A 24941-nucleotide genomic window follows, 5' to 3' on the forward strand; every position below is an offset into this window, starting at 1 on the left:
TATTCTCCACAATAATGTAAAGCACAATTTACAACAATGAAGCTTAGATGAAATAACACGTAGTTATAAACTCTTATCTCTGCCCAGACACAAGCCTCTTACTTGATATCGCTTCTTGATAGCGATTTGATGAGTTCAGTCCATTCAATTTATCCGGCGGATTCTCATCGGGCTCGGATACAGACATTGGCCGGGACAGCGTTCGTTAACAGCTTCAACAGCAAAGCTAAGCTTCCTCTAAGGCAGTGGGGGAGCAGTCAACTTTGGTGGGAAGGAAGTGGCTCAGCAGTTCCTTCTCTTCCGTGAAGAAAATGGTAAATCCGAATCTTCCTTCTGCAGGTAAAGGATTGTTATGAGGAATATAACAATCTCTTTCAGGATCCAAAATGTGTTCAGCAAACATAACAGTCTGTTGCTCGTCCAGCGAGTTAAGACTTCACTTACGGAGTTTAAAGTTCACGTGAAGTGTCCCCTGTAGCAATGGAGTTGCAGTGGCAAGAACATGGGGCGACCGGTGCATTCTGCATTTATAGGCGTGATGACGTCATGACCGGAGCACTGGAATTACCTGCGCTCCTGTAGTTGCTCGTCCTGTAGGAATCCAGGGTTTGGATTCAACTAGAATTTGCACACAGGTGTGAATTAATGAACCTGAGGGATTATGATTGTGAATTAATCATTAAAAAAAATTTGACGGTTCCAAAATTAATGTTTTGTTTATCTCTATGTGAGATGTCTGAGGTTTGGTTCCTGCTTCTAACAAGGCACGTGAGCCAATAGTATAACGACGTTGGTATCACATGGTATAGTTGCCAGTCTGAACAATAATAACCCATAAAATTTCAATTTTGCATGTTTTGACAAAATCAACAACTACCAACAACCTTAACTAATGTGTTGTCACCGGTTAGAATTATGTTAGAATTAGTGACGGTTGCGTCAATTACATAACGTTATAGTTCCCTCAATATAACATATAACAAAGATGCGTATCAGAGGGGATTTAGAAGTGGGCCAGGGTCCAACATAACTGATGGCCTGGGGCAAGTACAAGTCTATGCAGGGCAAGTTGATTGACCAGTCACGGGTCCGTCCGGGCCAGTGGCGGACTGGTCCACTAATGAAAAGATGATCGCTCTTCTTTAAGAAAGGAGCGGACATGGGATCCCAATATATTACCAATGCGTCATGTCGAAGCTAAATTAAAGTTCAGAACTACTGTAAATCTGCTCATTATAGTGTTTAGACCCAAAACATGGATGTTATTGAAGGTGACATCTCATATAGCAGTCTAATGTTAGCTTAGCCCTATTATGAGACACTTTGCTGAGGTACTTGTGGCTAGCTTGCTATGTAGCCAGCTGCATTGAGCTCAACAGCTATGATACTCACGTTAATATAAAAATCTGAAAATACTGACATATTATACCGTCCTTTCTCCCTGTAGCCACTGATGCTGTGTGGGGCTGAGCTGTTTTTTATAACCCGCTACAACATTGGTTTTCAGCAAGAAAACACTCCGACTTTTACTGTGCTATGGGTTTTAATAACGTCCATACAATGTACTGTACTGTACTCTTTGATTGGATTCAAATGTAAATATTTACCTAATGTCTTATAGTGTAAGGGTGATTGAAATGTCCTTTTACGTTAAGTGTTGCTATATAGGGCCCCTATAATTATCAAATGATGAGGAAAAAAAGGGTTATTTTCATTTTTTGACTGCCGGGCCAGTGAAACTCTGATCTACTTTTTGTGCTTATTTTGTATTGTATGCTGATTCTATTTATGTGTGGTACAATGTGATGCATTTGGTTTTCTGACTGACAGGGTTTGCTATGTTTCTGGTATCATAGCAAATTTAAAGGGTGGTGCAATTATGCTGCACACCCAGAGAACAATGAGATGGAGGGCCAAAATCACACACACATAATCACTGTAAGTCTCTATAAAAAGTATAACTTGAATTTGAAGTACCAACCTAATGCTATGTTCCTGGCAAACCAATCTCCTCATTGAAGGGGGGAGGGTTGTGACACTCAGGTGACCCCACTCACTTATTAAGTGGGAAAGTAGTCAAACATAAGGACTAGCTTTCTCTTAAATCCATTACTGATGGACAGAGATTTGCATCTTACTGTAGCATGAAGCAGCTTCACAACTGATTGAACTGACTGGCTCCACACAGGGGGACATAATCACCATCAGATGAGTCATCTTGTAGTTCAGTGGAGAGCTGCGGTTATCCTGCAAGTTGGCTCTATGTAATGAGTGGCTTGCAGCGCTTCAAAGAGGGAGGGGGAAGTGTGGAGTGCTTTGTGTGGTCGGTCTACATGAAAGCAAGAGAAAAGAGGTGAAGTGTTCAGCACAGCAAAATAGTCTGAATTAATTTAACTCAGAGGGTGTAAAAATAACATTACACCAGTTTTCACACCCATCAGAGTAAATGTAACACTTGTAGTTTTGAACAGATGCCCCAGAGCCATATCAACCTTCAGAGTGGACAACCAATCTCAAATCAACACTTGTCAACATAAACTAATCATCACTGACAAATCAATGCTTATTAATACTGAAGAATTTGAGGTGTAGAGTGGGAAAGTCAGAGTCAATATACAGATATCACTCAAAAACATCTCATCAGTCAAGGCCTGTAGCTTAACTGGGAACTATTTCCCCCTCAGGAAGTCAGTGTGCCTCTGTTCTACATGCCTGCAAAGGAAACTAGAACAAGTTCTGTGTACAACTCTTTTATTATACTGAATATGTTGTATCATTTCCTTATGTGCAGTGGGCGAAAGGTCCATTGGAGGAGTCTTCCTGATAAATTAGTCATGGTGGAGGAGAATAACCACCAGGCCAAGCAATTTTTCACAACCTGGCAACTCAAGTTGTCCCTATTAATGCTTATTACAATTTATAAAGCATTAGTCAATGTTTTATAAACCATCAATAAAGCTGTTAGTTACTTAGTTAATTGGTAACTTATGATCCCATTAGACTGAATGATTACATACATACATACATAGATACACATACAATACTTTCTTATATGAAAGTGGTAACAAAGTATTGAATTGAAGTCTTTCATGAGTTTTTCCAGAAAAGTCTCCATTTTGTAATGGATGCAAAAATATCAAAGATTATCTTCATGAAAGATCCCTGCATGTGTTTTTAGATTACTTATTTCACAGTGCCATGTTCATTTCCACTTAAAACATAATAACATTCATATTTATGTAATGCATATCCAATCCAGGTGTCAGCTGCACATTTTCTTGCTTATGATTTTTCAGGTTCTTAATAGTTTACTGAAACGTCTTTTCAGTTTAGTTTTTCTGGCCAAACTAAGACCCTAGGCAGATATGCTTGACCATTGCACATCAGGGGCAGGATGCATCATAGGCAGTGTTGTGCAAGTTACTGAAATATAGTAATTAGTTACAGTTACTAGTTAGTTCTTTCAAAAGTAAATGATTTACTACTTAGTACCTATGAATATAATTAGTTACTAGGGAAAGTAACTTTTGCTCTACTTTTATAAGTCTGCTTCAATTCTCTTATTAATGCACATATAGCTATATTATTTTGTGACAACTGTCAAATGCTATCTATCATTGGACCCATTATGACTTATATATGAGTTATTAATATTCCCAGGAATAAGGTGGAAAATGTTAACAGAGGAGCTGTCTTGAACCACATGGCCTATATAGACCAAGATATAGATCAAGAGTCAAGGTCTTAGGGTGCTTTTGGGAGGATTTCTAGAGCTCGTCTAAAGTACAACATGCACATGCCGCATCGCTGACCTACGCCCATTTGACATGTGTCAACTGATGCCCACAGCACACAGAGCACCAAACAGACAGAGGAAGTTGTCACAGTAGCTGTGATAAAATCGCTATTTTTCCTATCCTGGTGCTTTAACTAACGTCAACCCGCATTCTTAAAGCAGTTAGAAACAATAGTGGAAATTAATTGGAGAGTAAAAGGCATTGTTGGATGTGATGATAATGTCCTTAGCCTCTGTTGAGCCACAAAGAATCCCTGAGCAAGTAGAAACACAGGGGCTGCTATACCCTTGATAAATTTTTAATGAGCCTGTCTTTGCGTCTCTCCCTGCTATTTCAGGAGGATTTTCACAGTCAACACACATTTGATCATGTAGATGCCTTTTGTCTTTGTTATTTGCTGCAAGAAAAGACTCACTTCAAGTATGATATTACATCAGGTACATACAGATCAGTCTGTAGTAGTAGAAAAGTGACACATTTTATGTTGTTTTGGCTCTGTACATATTCAATTCAATTTTATTTATATATTGCTAATTCATAATTCATGAGCAAGCACTTGGCGACAGTGGCAAGGAAAAACTTCCTTTAAGAGGCTGAAACCTCGGGCAGAAACAGACTCAAAGGTGTGCGGCCATCCACCACTGCCATGTTGGGTTGAAAGGGGGAGGCGGGGAGTCACAGGAATAATAGTGACAATAATAGTAACAAGGCCAATAACAACAACTGTAGTAGCAGTTGTCGAGCGGGAACTAGGGTTACAGGTGGCCCACAACCACAGATCCAGTCTCTGCAGCTCCGGAGGTAGAAATACCTGCTGAAAGCGAGAGAAGGAGAGAGGAGAGAGACGAGAAAGCACAAAACTGTGGGAGGGAGAAGATGTTGAGTTAGTAACATACAGTAATGGGATCAAAATACATACAAATGGAGAGGGAGAGGAGGAGAGAGGAAGGAGGTGCATCATGGGAAGTCTCCTGGCAGTCTAGGCCTATAGCAGCATAACTAAGGGATGGTTCAGGACTGACCCAAGCCAGCCCTAACTATAAGCTTTATCAAAGAGGAAATTCATAAGCCTACTCTTAAATGTGGAAATGGTGTCTGCCTCCCGAACCCAAACTGGGACCTGATTCCACAGGAGAGGAGCTTGATAACTGAATGCTCTGGCTCCCATTCTATTTTTGGAGACTCTAGGAACCACAAGTAGCCCTGCATTCTGGGAGCGCAGTGTTCTAATGGGGTAATAAGGTATTATGAGCTCTTTACGATACGATGGTGCCTGACCATTAAGAGCTTTGTAGGTGATGAAAAGGATTTTAAATTGAATTCTGGCTTTTACAGGGAGCCAGTGCAGAGAAGCTAATATTGGAGAAATATGATCTCTTTTCTTAGTTCTTTTCAGTACATGTGCTGCAGCATTCTGGATCAACTGGAGAATCTTAAGGGACTTATTGGGGCAGCCTGATAATAAGGAATTGCAATAGTACAGCCTAGAAGTAACAAATGCACGGAATTGGAATTGGTACATGGTACATATGAATTGGAATAAAACATGACCACAAGGTTAAAGCACTGACTCTCTATTTTAATGAGGCTGCTTACATGTACATCAGATGGACAGTGTAAGAACTATAGGCCCTTCTATGCACAGATGTAGCCCATGCTAGAGAAGCAGTAAAATCTGGTTAGAAATTAGGTTACACAATTCAGAAAAAGCATGTAAAGCTGAAAGTTCTCACAAATGTATTAACATTATAATGTATTAATTATAATTAACTCTGCAGAACTGCACACAGTCCTTTTACTTGCAATAAACTTTATGAGAGATACAGCGTTTCGGTCCTTAGACTTTCATTAGGTAAAACTGAGGAACAAAGAACATTCCAGACAGATATAGAGGTCAACAGTGACCGTGCAATTTTTTAGGGGCTCCGGTTCTAGAAGTCAGTTTCCCATTCATTCACTCCACTGACGTTTCAGAAAATCCTTATATAAAGAGTTTTAAGCCTGGAACCAAGCCAACCAACTACAAGATGAATCGTGACCATAAAACATTTGATTCGGTGAAAAACAAAGATTGGAAGAAAAAAAGGAAACAAAATATGAAATTAAATGAAAGTGAAATAGTATACAGTAATTTACTGTGCACAGTACACAGTAAATTAGCAGGTGTTTTGCATGCTATTTTCATCATTTGACAATGTAACAATCCAGTTATAGAACTCACTAATTTAAAAAAGAGCTTATTTTCCTCATAAATTAGTTTCCTTTTTAGAAAATTGTTTTGGTGGAAAAGCTCACAGTCAGTTCAGTACCTTTTAAAAGGAAAGAAAAGGGGTTATTGGTCATAATCAAAGCCATGTCATCACCCTTTGTGTTTGCAGCAAGTAGTGCTGACTGGGCTCTGCCTCATGCTCCACTCATTCATGAAAACAGACAAGAGACACAATTTCAGTGTTGTGTTTCTCTGGTGGACCTAATGTCAGAGAAAATGTAAAACAAAGGCAGTTTCCACGAGTCTACAACCAGGGAAATGCATACTAAAATATACTTAAACTGGATAAATTGCAGTGCCATTTTTTGTTAAATGACTGTAATCTACTTGTAAGTGGGCTTTTTTATTCTCTATGGCATTAATATAGTATTTTCTAAAATATCCTATTTTAGATAAGGAGGACAATGTCATGTTTGTCCTGTAGCAAGATGCCTGTGTTGGGACGCAGTACTTTATCCTGTATATTTATACGTCCATATCAACTGTAGAGGTCCCCCTTTTAGCGGCTGCTGCACGCATACCTTTGTTGCACTTCCTCATTTGATTTCCATGCAGTGGACCACAGGGCAGTGCGGACGGAGAGAGGCTGCGTGTGGACTCGTGTAGCCTACATCAGGGAAACACTACACATAACACACTAGCTGAGGATGAGAACATGGATAAATTGCGTTGCTGGTGATCAGTATAAAAAAGCAGGAAGATGCTGCGCTTGAATTAATGAGGATGCTGACTCTGTAGGCTGCGCAGCGTGTTGGAGACATGCGGTACTCTTCACTCCTCCGCTAGCTCACACTGTAGTTGCTGTAAAGTCGATCCAGTCAGTCACAGAGACATTCTTGATACTCTCTCCTCTCCTGCTGGGATTTGTTCTTGCTGGATGCCGGAATGCCTGCTTCTCCTCTTATCACACTGTTCCTGGGTAAGTTTAATGCACGTTCCCAGCTCCAGTTGTGATCACTGATTTTATGCTGAAGAAGGGGGGGGGCACAGTTTATGGTAAGCGGTTTCAAAGAGTAATGTGCAAATACCAAAGAAACAGCAAGATACAGGAAAACATATTGCAGTACTGGCATATTCTTGAATCCATACCATTTATTGTTATTGATACTGCTAAATAGAATAAGTTCAGTATGGCAATGTTGAAGAAATATGAAAATAAGATAAAATGTCATGAGCTATTACAAAAGGTCATTATAAGCTGAGCATTGATATATTGCTATAGGAAGATTTTACTGATGTTATCATGACTTTAAAGTTGCAGAAAAAGTACGAGTGGTATTCAAAGGTCACCACTGAGTATGATAGCCACTAAACAAATCACTACAGATATATTATGAATGGTATAATGAAAAGTGTGTCATTATTGAAATGGATATATATTACCAAAAATGCTCACTATTGTCCAGGCACTTTAAGGTCATGAAACCAAATACCAAGCTGGTTGTTGAATATAATGATTGTAGTATTTATTTTCATTGTGACTGTGCTGTACTCATTGTTACAACTGGAGTTACTGCTGACATTCAGCTTTGTGCCTTGTGAACAAATGAATGAAGCATTATGTTCAAGGACATTATTTTCGTCTTCAAGTCAAAGGCTAAAAAAGAAACCTACAGTAGACTTATCTGACAGTATTATTGATCAGATCAGTCCAGTAACAATTTGTTTTAAGGAATCCTATCTCAAACTTGACACCCCCTAGAGCCAGTGTTCCTCATGTAATTAATGTACACTGGTAACTGTCCACTAGCTGGAAACCACAGAACAAAGACTCATGTCTGTCGTGTTACACTGATGCCCAATCTGGAGCTGCACCGCTAGCAAATCATCCCATCCTGGTTGCATGTGTGTCTGAACTTCTGCAACCAACTGAGCCACAATATTGTAGGGCTGTTACCTCGAAACCAGAAAATGCATTTTTTTTCCAAGAAAATCATTCTGGCTGTCAAAGTCACCTTTCTGTATTTAACAATTCATTCTTCCTCGACCTTTACATTTGATGTCACTGTTCTAGGGAAAATCTCCCCGCGTTCTTCTGCCTTTTCTGTCTTAGTCAAGCTGTATGTAAGTCAGTATACATATACATATTTTAGTTTGGTGCAAATGAAATAGAAATCTATTAATATGCAAGGTTATACATTTTTATTCATCAGCTCTACAAATGTTACCACACTTGTTTACTTTGTTGACAAAGTACATCATGAGGAGATCAAATGTGAAATGCACATCTATATATAATTAACAGGCCCCTCCTTGGTTTCCACTGCCTGTTTGTGTGTTAGTAAGCATGCATCAGACACATGTGAGCATATCTCAGTCTCACACTCAGCCGTCGCGACAGCACAGGGCCATGACATCACAATTAGTTCACTCGTCCATGGGGTGATGGGAGCTTTCATTAGTTGCATTATGGGAGCAAGTTCGACAGGCCATGGCAAAAACAGCATGTTCTACCTCATGGCACTGCTTCCTTATCTCTGCAGTTGAAGTCCTTGCTTCTGCCACAAATTTAATGAAGCTGAATAAATCTGATGGAGCCACAATTAGATTTTAGTTTTTAATGAAAACAGTTGCATTTTCTCTGAGAGAGTATAGCCACTAAGCTCTACATATTAATTAACTGACAACATATTTGAGGGTGGTCTGCATTCTGTGCAGTGCTGACTTTGTGTTAATTGACCTCAGGATTGAAGTACAGCTCACACCCTAGGTATGAAGATTTCCAAGGCATGCTATGCTGAAAGCTATTATCATCCAACAACTGCCTGCTCTTGTGACCTTGAAAATGAAGGCAATACAATGCCCAAGGCCTGTATCATACATTTTTTAAAAGAGAATTTTTTATCCATCATTCATGCTGAAAACAGCAAAACTAGCCTGAGGAAAATGAATTGATTTCCTAATTGTCAGAGACTTAATTAATTACTATTGCAGGATTTATGTGCAAAGGGGATGATGAGGAAATTAGGCTCTTGTTTCCTTTGGGCTATACACTCTCCAGCTCTTTCCTTGGATTTATCACCTTCTCCCAGTCACACTATTTTTAGTACACTTTCAATGTGACCTTTATGATACAATTTTTTTGTGTCTCCTGTGCATTACCAAGAAATATCACAGATATCCTCAAAGATCAGCAGGAGCCAGTACGTCCCGTGTCACCTGACATGCACTGTATGTCAGGTGCCTTCACCAAGTTGATCACACTAACAATGAGTTCAGCCATATCTGTCCCCTTGTCTCTAGAGGAGATCACCAGCGGCAGGCCAAAGGATCTGTCAAGTGTGGCGATGACAGAAGTCTCCTGTGCCAGAGGTTAGGATATGACATCTTGCAGCACTCTTGCCTGAAATCTCTGGCAGCTGCCCTCCCTCGTCTCCCCTTCATCCCTCTCTCTTTCCTTCTTGTCACCCCTTTCCGCCTCTGCAGTGTGTCTCATAGGTGACTTTGACAGTCAAGAGACTCAGATAGCTTTAGATTTGTTGTTGTTCTTTGGGATGAGGGACTAGAGTGTCCATGGACTTCACTCCCCCCCCTTCTCTCTCACTGATGCACATGCCATCTCTTCTTTGTATCAGTCCAGGTTCACCTTTGGGCCTTACTGCATGCTTGCAAGCACCTCGCTCTGGTGCCCATCTTGCCAGACACTGTCTTTAACATATTCAAAATCTGAATATGTTAAAGACAGCTTACCACACGTAAGGTTTCAATATAAAGTCTGTAAAGTGTTTCAGTAATTCAGCTTCTGTTTTTTGCAGTCTGTGTTTCTTTTAATACCCAGAAAGTATCAAGTGATCAAATTCATCTTTAACCCAAATTAGCTGTTATTGATAGCAGAAGGTTGTTGAGCTCCTGAATTTGTATGACTTTTTATTTTGGTACTATAAAAGTTCTCAGTTTATATACAATCATGAGTACAGTATTATTATTGTATTGTCTCAGGAGCTGTAACAAAATTACCAGTAGAGAATTCTCTGACAGCACATGCATGATGTGATTCTGTAAAACTCTGAATGCTGTGTGTGCGCGCAGGCATGTGTAAAGGGTGAGTTTTAATTAGCTGAGTGCAGCAGCAGGGGGGAACTTCCCCATGCTGAGCACCTCTTCAGCCAGCTGACAAAAATCACTGTGACAACATCTCTCTCCCCTCTCACCCCCTTCACATCTCCGACCCCCCCTCTCTTACTGCCCACACTCCGTCCATCCAAACAACCAAAACCATCTCTCGTTGTCTCTCAAAGCATAACTGGAGACTTTGGGGAGCAGCTATGCAATCCATACAAGCCAGTAGCTATTTATAAAATCAGCTGTGTTGCAGCCAAAGAGCTTCAGGCGTTGTATTTATTGCGCAGAGGTTAAATGCTTCTACCGTATGCTTACTTACATGACAGGTCCTTGAGGAGTTTGCACTAATTGCTCCTCTTAATGAAGATATTTTGTTTTTGTGTTTATCCATTTCAAACAGATCTCAGAGGACACCTGATGAAAACAACAGGCAGAGAATATGATATGATGTCTGATTTAGATTTATTTTTCTCAAATATTCAATCAGGTGTAGCCATTGTTTTTCCAACCACATTATTCAAATCTGGCATGTATGGCTGCCAGAACAGAATAGTGCTTATTTAGGGTAACACTCTGTGCGCACTGTGCTGTTTTTCTTGCACTGAGGGCTTTAAAACAATGAGAAAGTCTTGTTGGCTGAAATTCATGAGCTAGTTTCCAGGATCCAGAGAATCTTATTAGTCTACCAAATGATTTTGTTGGCAGCAGTCTCAAAACGGTTTTAATATTTCAAAATATTTTTTCTTCCAAATGTCTGAACTCATCCTGTTTTGCACTGTTTAAAGCTGAGTTTACACCTTGAATTGCTTTTGAGAATTTAAATGTCCGACAGGAAGTGTCTCCATCCACCTGTTGAGAGAGGCTTTTGTATGACTCCAATTTCCTATAATGGAGACCATATGTTCTCCATGTTTTCAGTGTAAGAAATTAGGCTGATATTCATTTCCAAAATATTTGTCTTGCAGTATTAATTCCCCCTACCCCGCAGATTTATAGGCTGTACAGTCATGCATGTGGGTGAGTTGCCGCAGTGATTTAGCTCTGTGCTCATGGAGTTTGTGTCATAGTTCTGGGGTTTTGTCCTGTTTCCTGTTTCATTTTGTAGTGTTCCTACAGAGTGCTCCTCTCCTTGTGTGCCTTGTTGTTTTACTTCCTGTCTTTGTTTGCTTTCCCTCCAGTTTAGATTGTTGGCCCCACCTTGATTAATTGCAACTGTGTCTTGTTGTCTCCCCTGTCTAAATGGATTTAGTCCGAGTTTTTTCCTTTGTTCAGTGTCAGTTTGTTGTTTGCATTTGCAATTGGTTTCCCTTCTGTTCAGTTTGGACATTTCTTCTGTTCCTTGTTGACCTTGCATGGATTTTTGGATTTTGAACCTTGCCTGCCCGTTGTCGGATTTGTTTGACTGTCTTGGATTGCCTTCCCGAATTGGACCTCTGCCTGCCTGACTAGCTGTGTAAGCCTTCCCTTGTAATAAATTTGCGGAACTGCCTCTGCTCTGCCTTGAAGTCTGCATTTGGGTCCTATTCCCTTGTGTTCCCTGTTTCCCTGCGTGACGCTCATACGACATTTTGGTTGTCAATGAAACAATGAGAGTTATTTGTGAGAAGTAAACATTCATGAAAGACAGTGATAATGCTGGTGGCTCCCAGTGATTCACTGTCCTGCTCATTAACGCTCATCTGGATCATTGTGGAGCTGTCAGGAACAACTGAGGAATGTAGATGGTGTGTTTGTCCATGTTCAATTTTGACAGTTATGTTTCTCTAGATGAGCTGTTGCATTCATGTCAATCTAGCCTTTTGTAAATGACAGGGAGAAATACTGGGGTAAATGGAATTTATTCCTGTTTCTTTGTGGAGGCTTGACTGAGGTTGTGTGTGTGTTTTTAAATCTGACACTGGAAATCAACAATATCTGATCAATCTGACAACTCTGCTGCAGGGTATGTCTGCTGTCTGAAAAGTTCTCTTCAAAGTAGTGTTCATACAAGCACTGAAGAAACAGCATGAAAGCATAGCTCTAACAAGCTGTATCATGGAATATATTGTGCACACCTACTATATGCTTCTGCAAAGGTTAATGTTGTCTGATGTTACTTTTTAACTGATAACATGAATCTATGTTGTATTAAATCCACTTTAGCTGGCTGATAAAACTGTTAAAACAAGGACTGAGATTGTGAGAGAGAATTGGTCTTTGTGTGTTTTCTGTTAATATGAAAATTGTCAAAGACTGTCACGGTGATCACAGCAACAAAACTCTTCACTTCACCCTTCAAGGAACTGTGAGAGACACTATAAGAAACAATTTGAGTATAAAAGTCTAACACCGTTTTTATATAACCAAATAAATTCTGTATTATGAGGTGTTGATGTAAATTGGTTGGTGTTGTAGATATAATTAATAGGTTTAGTCATGTCTGCATGAACTGCAGTTGCACTGAATGATTTGTGAGTGCTATGAAGGCAGGAGTGTGCCATTAACAACCACTGGCTGTAAAGTATCAGGAATGAAGCACAGATTTTCTCTGGAAATGAAAAGCAAATCTAGTGAATTGATTCCTGTTTGCTAAGGATACAAGTCACCCATTGAGCTAAGGTTAGGGAACTGCTATATTTATAAAGCAATTCTGCAAAATTAAGCTTTTTTTTTCTCTTCCCCCACACTTCCTGACTTTCTTGATCTTGCATTTCCTCTGTTTTCTCCTTTCTTCTCATTTTACTCATAGATGGCACCCAATGTCTTCTGTGAATCATAATACTGAAATAAAGCCTTCCTGCAGTCAGACCTATAGGATACATATCTTTGAGTTTTATCTGAAACACATCTCAAGATCTCATCTAAATAGGTTAAGATTTTAAAGCTATGTCCCAGATCAGGGCCTGCCTCCTTTGCATTTCAAGACTGAATATGTCAGAATGGGTCGATGAAGCCTGTCCCGTTCCAAAGGCTCAGAGAAATGCAGCATTCTTTTGTCTGAATTGAAGAACACAACCTATGTATCCTTTAAAGCCCTCATTATCGCATAATCCATTATGTGCCGGCATGTGATCAGGCATTCTGTGTCAACTTGTAAAGCTGGGACATATTTACATTGAATCAAGCGGCAATTCCGGGGTTCAAGCCAACACAGACCGTTAGAAGTTTGGACCTGGTCAAATGTGGGCCTAGATGTGAAAAAAGCAGTGAAATCTCCCTTTTTTTTGCATTTTCACTTTCACTTTTGCTTTTCAATAGAATGAAGAAAACAAACTATTTCTGATTCATAGTCTGATTCGTTTTATGCCATGCACAGGTACTTATGTGGACATATCCTGTAAGTTTTGTGATGATTGGCCCAACTGGTTGTTGACTTTGGTCTATTTATGTGCTGAGCCACCCCCTTTTTGAAGTTCATTGGTCAATATCTTGAAAACTAACTAAAAAGATATCAACAAGCTTAATACAACTTTTTGATAAGGTCCAATGATGATCCAGGAGGAGATGTCAAAAATTTATTTTTCAAAAAATTATAAATGGCGGAAAATGTAGTTAGGTGGCCTTAGGTGGCCAATAGGCTTTTCTTTGTAGAGCACATTGAGCTGGACTTATGAGAGAAATTTCAAGTCATTCAGACTTACGGTGTGAGGGATGTGGCCTGTAATAAGCCCATCCAATAATTTTAGCTTTACATATCATTTAACTGCTTTACAATATCATCCCACGTAAAAATCTCTTGTTAGTCGTGTGAGGTATTACAGTTTTCTACAACTGGTAACACACATATATTCTGTATACTGAGTTAATTTTTTCTAAACTGTTAAGACAGTTCCCTTTACTTACATACAGCTCAGCAAAACAGTTAATTTAACATCCAAAAAGCACTAATGCAACCAAAACACTTAATGCACATCTCAGGATCAACTTGTGTACCCCAATACTGACATTTTTTTCTGCCAATAGTAACGCTTTGTCACTCATTATATATTAACCATAAAAATCACTAACAACAGGCAGCATTACAATTAGTGTCACTGTTGTCTGTAATCTTATTTATTTATGTAGCATAAACCATGACTCCATTACAACAAAAATAAGGTCACTTCTTTATTGCATGGATTGTGCTACCTTACAGTATGTCACTATGTCACAGAAATTAATCAGAAATGTTGCAATATGCTTCAATAGGCTTTTTTTAAAACCGTTTTTGCGTTTTTGAGTAATTCCAATTGCACAAAGTGAAACTAAAGTAATTTCAGTAATGCAATACAAAACTACACATATTCACTATACATACTTGTATAGGCTATCTACATATATAGAAATATAACAGTGCTAATCAACCTTGCCTTCTGCATTTGGCCACAAGTTCTCATCCCTGACTGTCTTCCCCAGAAAATCATCCATATAGGTTGTTTGTGCAAGCAGCTTATTACAACCCATTTTTATGTTTATTGTAGGATGCGACCTCTAGTGGTTATGGTAATTATGACGGGAGCAAATCAGGAAGTTAGGTCTAGAAATTTCATGTAGGGATGTGGTAGAGTGGATGGATGGCACAATCAAACAAAGGACTTTCACCCAGGAGACCGGGGTTCATGTCCTGCGTTAAACCAAACGTTTAAGGTACGTATGTGACTTGCATAACTTACGTAATGTACTTATTTTAACCCAAACCAAAATCTTTTCCTAAGCCTAACCAAGTAGTTTTTTTTGCCTAATCCTAACCAAACTGCAACCTGCTACCAAACTGTAACTGGGCTAACTAACTGGAAGACAGGAGAGACAGATTAATTGGTAAATTGGTATGCAGCCCAACTTTTTTACCATTTTGCCGGTTTCACAAGCCGCCCAAAACCATTTTTACCCACCAAATTAAATAAAACGTTACCCAATCTGACAACCCTGTACAAGTTACTGAATGACAAATATATAGTAATATAGATAGAATACAAAGAATATAGTAAAAGTGGCAAGGTAAAAAAAATAAAAAATAAAAAGTGATACAAAGCTGCAGAGCTGTTCATTTGGGTTATAGAAAAATGAAATAATATGCATAGTGCACTATTGGTGATTCACAACAACCCTGTCTTCTAGAAATTTTGTTTATAAATAAGCAATATGCAACAGTATACATTTTTCAGGAAATGTAATGTAATATCTTTTTATATCAACATTATGAAAAAACATTAACATATCTGGCAAGTTGCAAAATGTTGATACTGAACGTAACAGTTAAATGTTCACTGACAACAAATTTAATTTATTTTCCTACAATATATGCTTGTAGAAACAGCACTTTTAAAGTTTTTTTTATGGTTCTGTTTAGGCACAGAAAGATGGTGGGCTAAAACACAAAAAGTCCTTAGTGACATGAAGGATTGGGCTGGACGTTTATTAACATTTAACCAAAACCACGATCTTTCCTAACCTTAACCAAAGTGCTTTTGTTGCGTAAGCCCAACTGCAAGCGGGATTCAGGATGTGAACCCCAGTGTCTGGTGTCAAAGTCCTGCACTGATTACCATTAGCCTATTAATGTTTGTTAAAAAGTGTTAGTATGAGGCAGTTATTATAGTTTTGAAATTTTCATTAGTTTTTATTTTTATTTAGTCTTTCATTTTGATTTTTGGTTAAATGGTATTTTTTTTTGCTGTTTTAGTTGTGCTTTTTGTTGATATACGATTGGGAGTCTGCACAGGGTGTTTTATATTGAAAAAACAAAATAAAACACTTTTTAATTAGGTATGACTTGAATAAACATATATAAAAGGATAACTAATGTGTTTGAGCAAAGCAAAGCACATTATGAACTGTACCAGAGAAGGCCTTTTTGCAGTGTGTGTGTGTGTGTGAGATACATTAAACTGATACTAAAAATACATGTAATGGAGATTTTTGTCAGCCCTGCTAATGAAAAAGAGCCTGTGTCTAAATCCAGGGGCTGCATTCTCTAAAGGAAATAGTCTACAAAGGCAGGTCCTCCAGAGGACCTGAAGGCCAGGCTGAACCTAAGCCTCCTCTCCCAATGAGATGGTCAAGCCTTCACATACCCAAACTAATGTTACATTCAAGTGCTCCTCATTAACTTGTTAAGTAAAAAAGGTTTATTACAGGCAGTTCCCCTCAAATGGCCAAGAAAGTGTTGTTTGTGAACCCTCACGTGTTACCCAAAGTTTTTTGTCACTTCACAATACATAGCGGTAATGGAATTATTGTATATGAAATATTTTGAATGAATTTATTCGGCCTCTCTAGGCTCATAAAAGTTGTCTTGTCAACCTCATCTATTCTGTTAAAAAATTAAACCATCATTATTAACTTTTGTTTATGTTCTGTTTACATTCTGCTGTTTTTGTTGCAGACATCTGACCCTGCACCTTAAATCAAAAAGCTTGAATACCCCTGACCTAGCACATCTACAGTATGTGCTGTGCTTTTGACACAGGGGGCAGTGTGGGCTTTCTGTGGGCAAGCCCACAGTAGGTTCCCCACAGAAGACCCTCATGGGGGCCCCAAAGGGCAAAACTGCTGTGGACCTTGTATGGCATAACCCACAGGGGGGCCCGTGTGGGCTTTCAGTTGGCAAGCCCACAGTGGGTTGCCCACATAAAACTCTCAAGGGGGCCCCAAAGCGCAAAACTGCTGTGGGCCCTGCAGGTGCTAACCCACAGGGGGCCCACATGGGATTAGTGTAGGTTTGCCACTGCCCACAGTAAACCCACAACTACCCACAGTGGGCCCGCATGGGAATGTTTGCTGGGCTGCTCACTCAACTCCCTGAACTTTTCGTGTGCTACTCTGAGAGCTTCTCAGGTGAACTTTCAAATTACTCGGATTTTTTTCCTTTTAGCTGTATCCCACAAACATCACCGTCGCTCTTAATCAAGACCCATTTACTTTTGTCTCCTATGGGGTTGTAGTCAAAGTATTTCTATATAGGACTGTCCCACTTTCTGCCTGCAACTTAAGCCATTTTCAGAAAATCTTGTTTGTATATATCAAGCATCTTATTCTTCTTCTTTGGGGTTTTACCGCAACGGACCGCTATGTTGCATTGCTGCCACCTCCTGGAACTAGTCCATTAGGTCATTGTCTGTCAAGAAGTCACAGAACTTGACAAAGTGGTATAGCAACCACAGTGCAAATGAAGGGAGGAAACAAAGCTGACATGTTTCTCGTTTTTGTAAGATTTTGTGTAAAATGATGGGAGATAACAAGGTACTTTGTCACTGCAGCAGTAACAAGCAGAAACATCTCAAAATGTTTTGAGATACTGTATGCCATTTGTGCCTTCTCTACATGCACTCCTGACACTGCATTATACACAAACATGGCTACTGTCTTTGTCTTTCTCATCAACTGTTTGCCAATTACGCCACAGTTCTGCTTAGGCTGTGTGTTCTTGTACACTGGAACTAGGGCTGCTGAGGGCAAATATATTTGATATTTTCAAATATTAATTAATGTGCGATATAGCAGATGACCATATCATCATATCGCTAAGGGGTAGTTACGTTACTTTAGTCAGTCAAAGTGTGTAGATAAGATCAGGTTGCAGTATAATAGTTACTGAAAGGCTGTGTGTTGTTTTTGCTAGCATAGAAAATAAATAAAAAGTCCCTATTTATGTAACATTACTATGGTGTCTTCTGCTCTTCGCAGCAGTTGCTTCAGACTATGAACAGCTAGCTAGTTAACACCTAACTTTACTTTTTGCTGTGGTGGGGAAAAAAAATCACAAGAGAAAACACGATCAACCATCTGAGCCATCGTTTTAGGCTATTTTAAATGACTATAGCAACAAGGAGACGCCTTAGCACCGTTACATAAACAGGGACTTTTTATATATTTTCTGTGGCAGCAAACACCACACAAAGCCATTCAGTAACTATTATACTGCAACCTGAGCTCATCTACACATTATGTGCTCATTATGGCTGAGTAAAGTAACATAAGGGAAAGGTTTGCTTTCACAACAACACCGCTTGTGACCCATAAGGCCACCTTCCTTAAAGGGGAAGGCTCGGCCGGTAACGCAGGTGCAGTTACGCTGTGGGTGTGCTAACCAGAGGTGGAAGAAGTATTCAGGTCCATTACTTAAGCAAAAGTACTAACACCAACCCCACTGGGAAAATACATTACTACAAGTAAAAGTTCTGCAAGTACTCACTGTGCAGTAAAATGATCCCTGTCATTGTTTTACTATTATATATGATGTTTCTGGATTAATATTACTGCTGCATTAATGTGTATGTTGCATTTAACTGCAATAGATCTTTAAGGTTGAGCTAATTTTAACTGCTTTATATGCTGTTGGGTAGTTTCATATACAGTAATGCACCATATTCTACAAGATCATCATATGTTTGCACTATTCGGTTATAGGAAGTGACCGGAGGAGAAGTGCAACTGTAAACGTAATGGATTACAATTCAAAATCAAGGTTCAGTTTAAGTCACACATGAACAAATTAATCTAACCATATTTATCTTTTAAAGAATGAATCCATCTAATCCAAGAATGATATTTTGAAATAGGCTACTCTACAGTTAAGTCATAGGCCTACTGTAGTTGAGAAAACCCCAAAATGCTGAAAAAAGGTCTGGGTCTTTCTTCTTTGATTGAACTATTATTTACAAAAGAAACAAGATGTGTCATATGATAAACTTAACTCATGAACTGTAACTTTAGCATGCTGCACAAACCTTTTAATGTAATTCTAATGTAAAAATGAGTCAGACACATGGAGAAAAACATGTACGAGGAATTAATGTAACGAGTACAGGAAGTGACACAGTGACATACTACAGTCCTACTGTAACTGCCTTAAGACATACATTTAGACTGTAGATTAAAAATGCAAATACGCTCCAAACACATAGTCAATATCTATAAACATAATACAGTGCAGCACTGCAGCAGTGTGAGGCAGTTGCAGGGAGTGTTCAGTTAGTGCAGTAGTTTGGATTCTTGCAGTGAAGAGAAGCAAGATCAAAGACAACAAATTATTACTGACATGCTTTGAAACAGCAATGCTTTTGGAATAAGCTTTGATTCTCTGATAGTTCCATCTGTTGACATATTTGTTTCTCATTGGCGTCGGAGTAAACATCTCTTTAGCATGTTCAACCCGTTCCAAAGGACTTTAGAAAGATTCCTGTTACCTTTTTTCTCCTTAGAAGTAATAGCATTCAAGGAGAAAATAACTGACAGCCATCGCACAACCTTGACCATTTGTGCTTCCTTTGTGCTGATAGCCTTAGTCATGGAGAGGAATGTGTGGATTCAGCGTACAAAGGGCAACAAATATATTGAGAATGGATTACTGTCCCCCAAAACACATGTGGGCTTATCTGGCAGTGGTGCTGGATAAGCGTGTGTCCCAGAAGCACTCTCGAACATGTCAACAGTAATGCTGGTTGCAATGATAGAGGGAGAGAGGGAAAATGGTATTCCCAGGAGTGTCTCTTTGCCAGTCGCTGTTGTTTGTGTGTTACTAGTAGCGTATATTTGCTGCTCTAGCTCATCATAGTTAATTTAGTTCGATTCTTTATTATAGTGACTAACTATCTGCTATACATTGAAACGTACACTAGTACTGCTCAAGCACTCATAGCGCTCTTCTTTTAACAACTTTCTCGCTAAATCCCCTAGTTTACATGCTATTCAGTTTTGCTAGCTACCGTTCTTTAGCTTAGCAGCTAGCAATGGTTTCTCTCTTTCCCTCTCACTCTCCTGCTCTGTCCTGCTCGGTGTATCAAATGTTTTGCTATTCCTTGGCCTCCTTTAGTGATAATGGTACATGTAATAAGTGTAGTTTATTTGTAGCATTGGAGGCAAGGCTTAATGAATTGGAAACGTGGTTCTGAACTCAATCATTAGCTGCTGTAGTTAGCCAGCCTCCAGTAGCTGGTGTGGACTGACAAGAGGTAGCTCCTGTTAGCCGTCTCCGGACAGCTCCCGAGCAGCCAGAAAACCAGGGAGGCTGGGTGAAGCAGGTGTAGCCAGAAAACAATAGGCCATCATGGAAACAAAAGAAGGTCAGTTTCAGGTGAAACTAGGCAGGGTAAACAGCAGACACTCTGGAAGACTCTTCCCTGAGGGCAGGGTTTAAGCAACACAGAGTAGCTTAAATTTCGGAGTTCTCAGACCATTTTCACAATTGAGAATGACTTCCGGATGGGAGCCGAAACGTCTTGATTCTGAAAACAGTGTCCAGATGACCACGACTGAAACCTTTTCTATGAACACTCCTGGACGAATGGGGGACTACACCATCCTAGTCTGATGAAACAAAGATTGAACTCTTTGGCCTGAATGGCAAGCATCATGTCTGGAGGAAACCAGGCACCACTCATCACCTGGCCAATACCATCCCTACAGTGAAGCATGGTGGTGATAGCATCATGCTATAGGGATGTTTTTCAGCGGCAGGAACTCTGAGACTAGTCAGGATCGAGGGAAAGATGAATACAGCAATGTACAGAGACATCCTTGATGAAAACCTGCTCCAGAGCGCTCTGGACCTCAGACTGGGGCGAGGGTTCATCTTCCAACAGGACAATGACCCTAAGCACACAGCCAAGATAACAAAGGAGTGGCTACGGGTCAACTCTGTGAATGTCCTTGAGTGGCCCAGCCAGAGCCCAGACTTGAACCCGATTGAACATCTCTGGAGAGATCTGAAAATGGCTGTGCACCGACGCTCCCCATCCAACCTGATGGAGCTTAAGAAGTCTGCCTGCAAAGTGGTTGGGTTGGAGAGCTGATTTATTGCCCAGCTCCAATTGGAGGAGTTAGTTTATTATCCACGCAGGAGCCTGGCACCGGGGGCACTGGTTTATCATCCAGGTGAGTCTGGCACCAGGTGTGCTGGACTCGCTATTGGAGCCAGGAGTGACTCTTTTGATAATTATTTTGTGAGTGTTTATTTTGTGTTTCTCTAATCATGGCATATTGATCTTGTTTTGTAACGTGGGAGTTTATGACACTTATATCCCAGTTACCTATGCGATCTACATACTCAGGATGTGGTCCTGGTGGTGGAGAGATTAATGTGGGCGTTTAATGGGGGGCAAGAGGGGATAAATACACAGCTGATCTCCCTGCAGACTTTCCTCATCCCAATTAACACAGTCTGAAACCCTAATTTCCTCTAAAGGGGTTACATCCGTATTTATACTCTGACCATCATCACATTCGCCAAGGCTATGTCTTCTTCTACCCGACATTACATGCAGCGCCTGAAATACACGACTTGCCATCGCTTTGGAGTTTAGGGTAACGACTATTTAATCAGTTCTCAGAGCTCTTTAATCACTAGAATATATTTTAATTTAAAAAAAAATAATCATAGAATTTTGGTAACACGTAACGTTTAATGACTTTTTACCTTCCGGTTGAATGACTTTAGTTATGTCATCAAGTGATGACATGCAATCGGGTTTTGCCCTTCGGGTTGGCCTATTTAGTTCTTATTCTGCCTCGTACTACAGTCTTTTTTTCGATTGGGGCCCACACCAGGTTGCTCTTTTAACCATTAGTGGGGTCCATGTTGACTGGCTCTGATGGACTCAAAAATCTAACCTAAGTGTCAATCCGGGCACTGCTTAGGAGCCTAGGCCACGGTCCAATGAAGTCCTGTTCCTATTGGTTTGGTGCTATTTACCGGTTTATAAGTACTGCTGTGAGAACCAGAGGACAGGAGAGGGCATGTTCCCCACACTAACCTTCTCCCCTGCCTTGAGTTTCTGCCCTATACCTTTACCGCTAGTCCCTCTCATGAGAAACATAGATTAGCATTCCTAAAATTTTAGAGAATTGTTAGAAAACAAGAGGCCTTACCAACCCATTGTGAAGGAAGCCTCGGAAGGATGGATCAAAGAATCAGGTCCAGAGAATCATCAATCTTTGATACAAATGTTTTATGGTCATAAAACAAGCAACAAGGGTGTTCATTGATACAGAGTAAACACGCCTAATCTACACAAGCAAAACATAAGTTCCTTTTTCTCAACATCATCACAATAAAATTTGTTTTTAAATGAACAATTTCTCAATCACACAGGCATTATGCTAAGCAGTTATAACTGTTTTCAGACTGAACATCCTGTTCATTTTAAGAAATAGGAAAGGGCCCGTGTCTGCTTCACCTACACATGCAGCCATCTTCCCTTTTTTTGCGGATGCTCAGGTATTTAGCAAGCTCAACTCTTTTGTCTCAGTCCTTAAGTCAAGTCCTTTTTTTCTCTTTTAATGAGCTTTTATATGGTCAGTGTGGGCTGTTAATGATCGGATGTTCAAGGAGATTATTTCGATAATTGAAGTTTGCTGTGGTTTGTTGATGTCACTGTATTCTAATCTAGCCAGTTCACCATCTGTATCTGGCCATGGCTTAATTTGTTTTTTAGGAAGAGTCTCTAGTATGAAGAGTTGTGACAAGCATTGTACTCACGAGAGCATTACATATATCATTGCAGGCTGAAGTCAACAGTCTAAGTCAAGGATCAGGACCAGGATCTGGCTTTTTAACTGCGTGACCTTGAATTTTGTGAGCAGTTGTAGCCCATGCAAGTGTTAGGGGAATATTTATTGCTATGGCAGTTGAGGCACTTCCTTTTCTCAATTCAAATTCAAATTTCAGTGGCATTCATTCCAGGATACTCTATTTCAAACTTTTAAAGTTTATTAAATTTCACCATAACATATTTTACTTTGTTGAGTGAAGTTAGGATGTCTACCACGTCTATATTATATGTTAGCATGACTTTAGCTACAATTCTGAGTTGTAAGCAAAATTTTAATGGCGTGTTATTTACCATTCCTGCAACATCTTGTTTGGGAATATACCTTGCTCTTGTTCTGCTAGTTACTGTAGCATGTGATTCTATCAATTCACCTGGAAGTTGGTTTAATTTTAGTAAATTAGCATATTCTCCATCACCCTGTCTGTGGTTTGTTTTTAAAGATATAACTTCAATCAATTGCATGTACCATAATTCATTTCTCATTTTTGGGTGGATTGAATATCAAAACACCAAGAGGATGTTTTATTTGAAGGGTATCTCCAAATACAATGCATGCATTGCCTCCAAATGGTAAATTGTTTTGAAAAATGTCTTTGGAAAGTCTAAAATGGAGCTGGTATAGCATGTCTGATTTTATCAGGCTGATTTCGTTGATAATGATTAGTCGTAAATTTTGAAGTTGTTTTCTTCTTTTATCTCTAATTTTGTCATACGTTGTTATAAAGGTCATTGTTGAAAGGCAATTGGAAAGCTGCATGAATGGTCTGGCCTTATATAGAGATATAGGGCTGATTTGGATAATCTCCACTGTTTCTGAATATTTTTTCAAACATTTGTGTGAGGACATCAATGACATAGCTTTTACCTGCTCCAAGGCCTCCACGAACAATCAACAGAGCAGGAGTAGGCCAAGGGTTTCCATGTTTTCTTGCTCTTCGAAGGCCTTTGTCAAGAACAGTTCTTTGGTCTATGTCCAAAGTTTGGAGTTTGGAGTAAAGTTCATTGTCATGTTGAAGGTCAATTCTTCTAAATGTTGAATCCAGATGTTGAATCAATGGTCATCATTGAACAGGCCAGAAGGATCTTTTACAGCCTTTGCCTGTATATAGCCTAAACTTCAGAATGTTTTGATTTTTGTTTTGCCCTGGCTTGCTTTTGTAAAGAATCCATGTTGTAATGGATTTGGTTTTAGATTTCTGCAAGTGTATTAGCAAATTTCTAAACCGCTTTTGACAGGTTTTGAACACACTCTGCACATCTTCAGTACAATGATGCAATAGACTATCTGTTGTGTGGTCCTCCTTTCATTTCTTGAGTACACTTAAATTGTGTAATGAAAATTCTTTCCTTTTTACTCCTGCTATAGGCGTAGGTGATTTGGTTTTGAAATTGTTGTCATTTAAGTTGTAGGTGTCCTTCAAATATATAGGAATGTTAGATTGCTTTTGTTCCATTGCTGTACTGAATAGTTAGCAGGGTAGTGTGGAGTTGATTTTACTTTTTCTTCTACCACAGTATTCTACACCATTCTGTAACGTGCTGGTGATTCAGTAACGTTTTCATTGAAGCAATTTTTTGAATTTATGTTATCAATTATAGATTCATATAGGCAGTTACCATCAGCTTTATTGGGATTGCCACTTTTAAGCTGGATATTATGTTTTGCACTTACGAAAATAGCAATATAAATTGTCCTCCCCAGCACCTCCTGTTAATACCTTGGCTCCTGTTATTATACTTGCTACTACTTTGTTATGTTTGTTTATTATTGATGTTGGTAGTACCTCTGTGTGTGTTAGCAGTCTAAAAAAGCATCAAAAACCAAAACAGTAGTCACCTGGAGCTGGAAAAGCAGATGTGGAAGGGTGGCAGATTGGAAGTGGAGGACTATGGTGCATGGTTTTGTGGTGTTGTGTTGGACATTTGTGTGCTTGAACAGGTTGCACTGTGACTGGAACAGGTTTGACTAGGTCTTCTGGGTCAGGTAATGTTGTTAGTGTATCATCACTTTTGGGCAGAAATGCAGGCTCCTCAACTGGCATGACAGATAATGGGTGAACATAGGAATAACTTCATCCTGTGAACAGAATTGAGCAATGGTAGAGTATTAATTGTTGCAAAACAAAGGTACAGAATTTGTGCAAACAAAAAAAAAATCAGAATTAGTGTTTTTGCAAGAAATTTACCTGGCAAATATCAATGAACATCTTTTTAGCCATATGTACTGGTAACCATCGCCGTCGATCCTGACATCTCTATATTTAATCTAGAAACATTAAGAATTGTTAAGAAAATGGAAACACC

The 24941-nt window shown here is 39.4% G+C and overlaps 1 protein-coding gene across 3 annotated transcripts in view; it reads left to right on the forward strand.

Moving 5' to 3' along the window:
• The first annotated feature begins 6592 nt into the window (after positions 1 to 6592).
• The window catches only part of LOC122888522 (CXADR-like membrane protein), an 84684-nt gene continuing 66335 nt past the window's right edge, over positions 6593 to 24941 (forward strand). Inside the window, exons 1-2 of one of the 3 annotated variants that reach the window (XM_044223087.1) lie at positions 6593 to 6985; positions 9310 to 9378. In XM_044223087.1, coding sequence (XP_044079022.1) covers positions 6952 to 6985; positions 9310 to 9378 — 103 coding nt within the window. In that variant the 5' untranslated portion in view covers positions 6593 to 6951. Of the gene's footprint in view, positions 6986 to 9309; positions 9379 to 21496; positions 22661 to 24941 lie in introns of those variants that run through there. The other 2 variants (XM_044223088.1, XM_044223090.1) reach the window with 2 other exon arrangements.

Source organism: Siniperca chuatsi, linkage group LG14 (genome assembly GCF_020085105.1).
Source record: "Siniperca chuatsi isolate FFG_IHB_CAS linkage group LG14, ASM2008510v1, whole genome shotgun sequence".
Lineage (NCBI taxonomy): Eukaryota > Metazoa > Chordata > Actinopteri > Centrarchiformes > Sinipercidae > Siniperca > Siniperca chuatsi.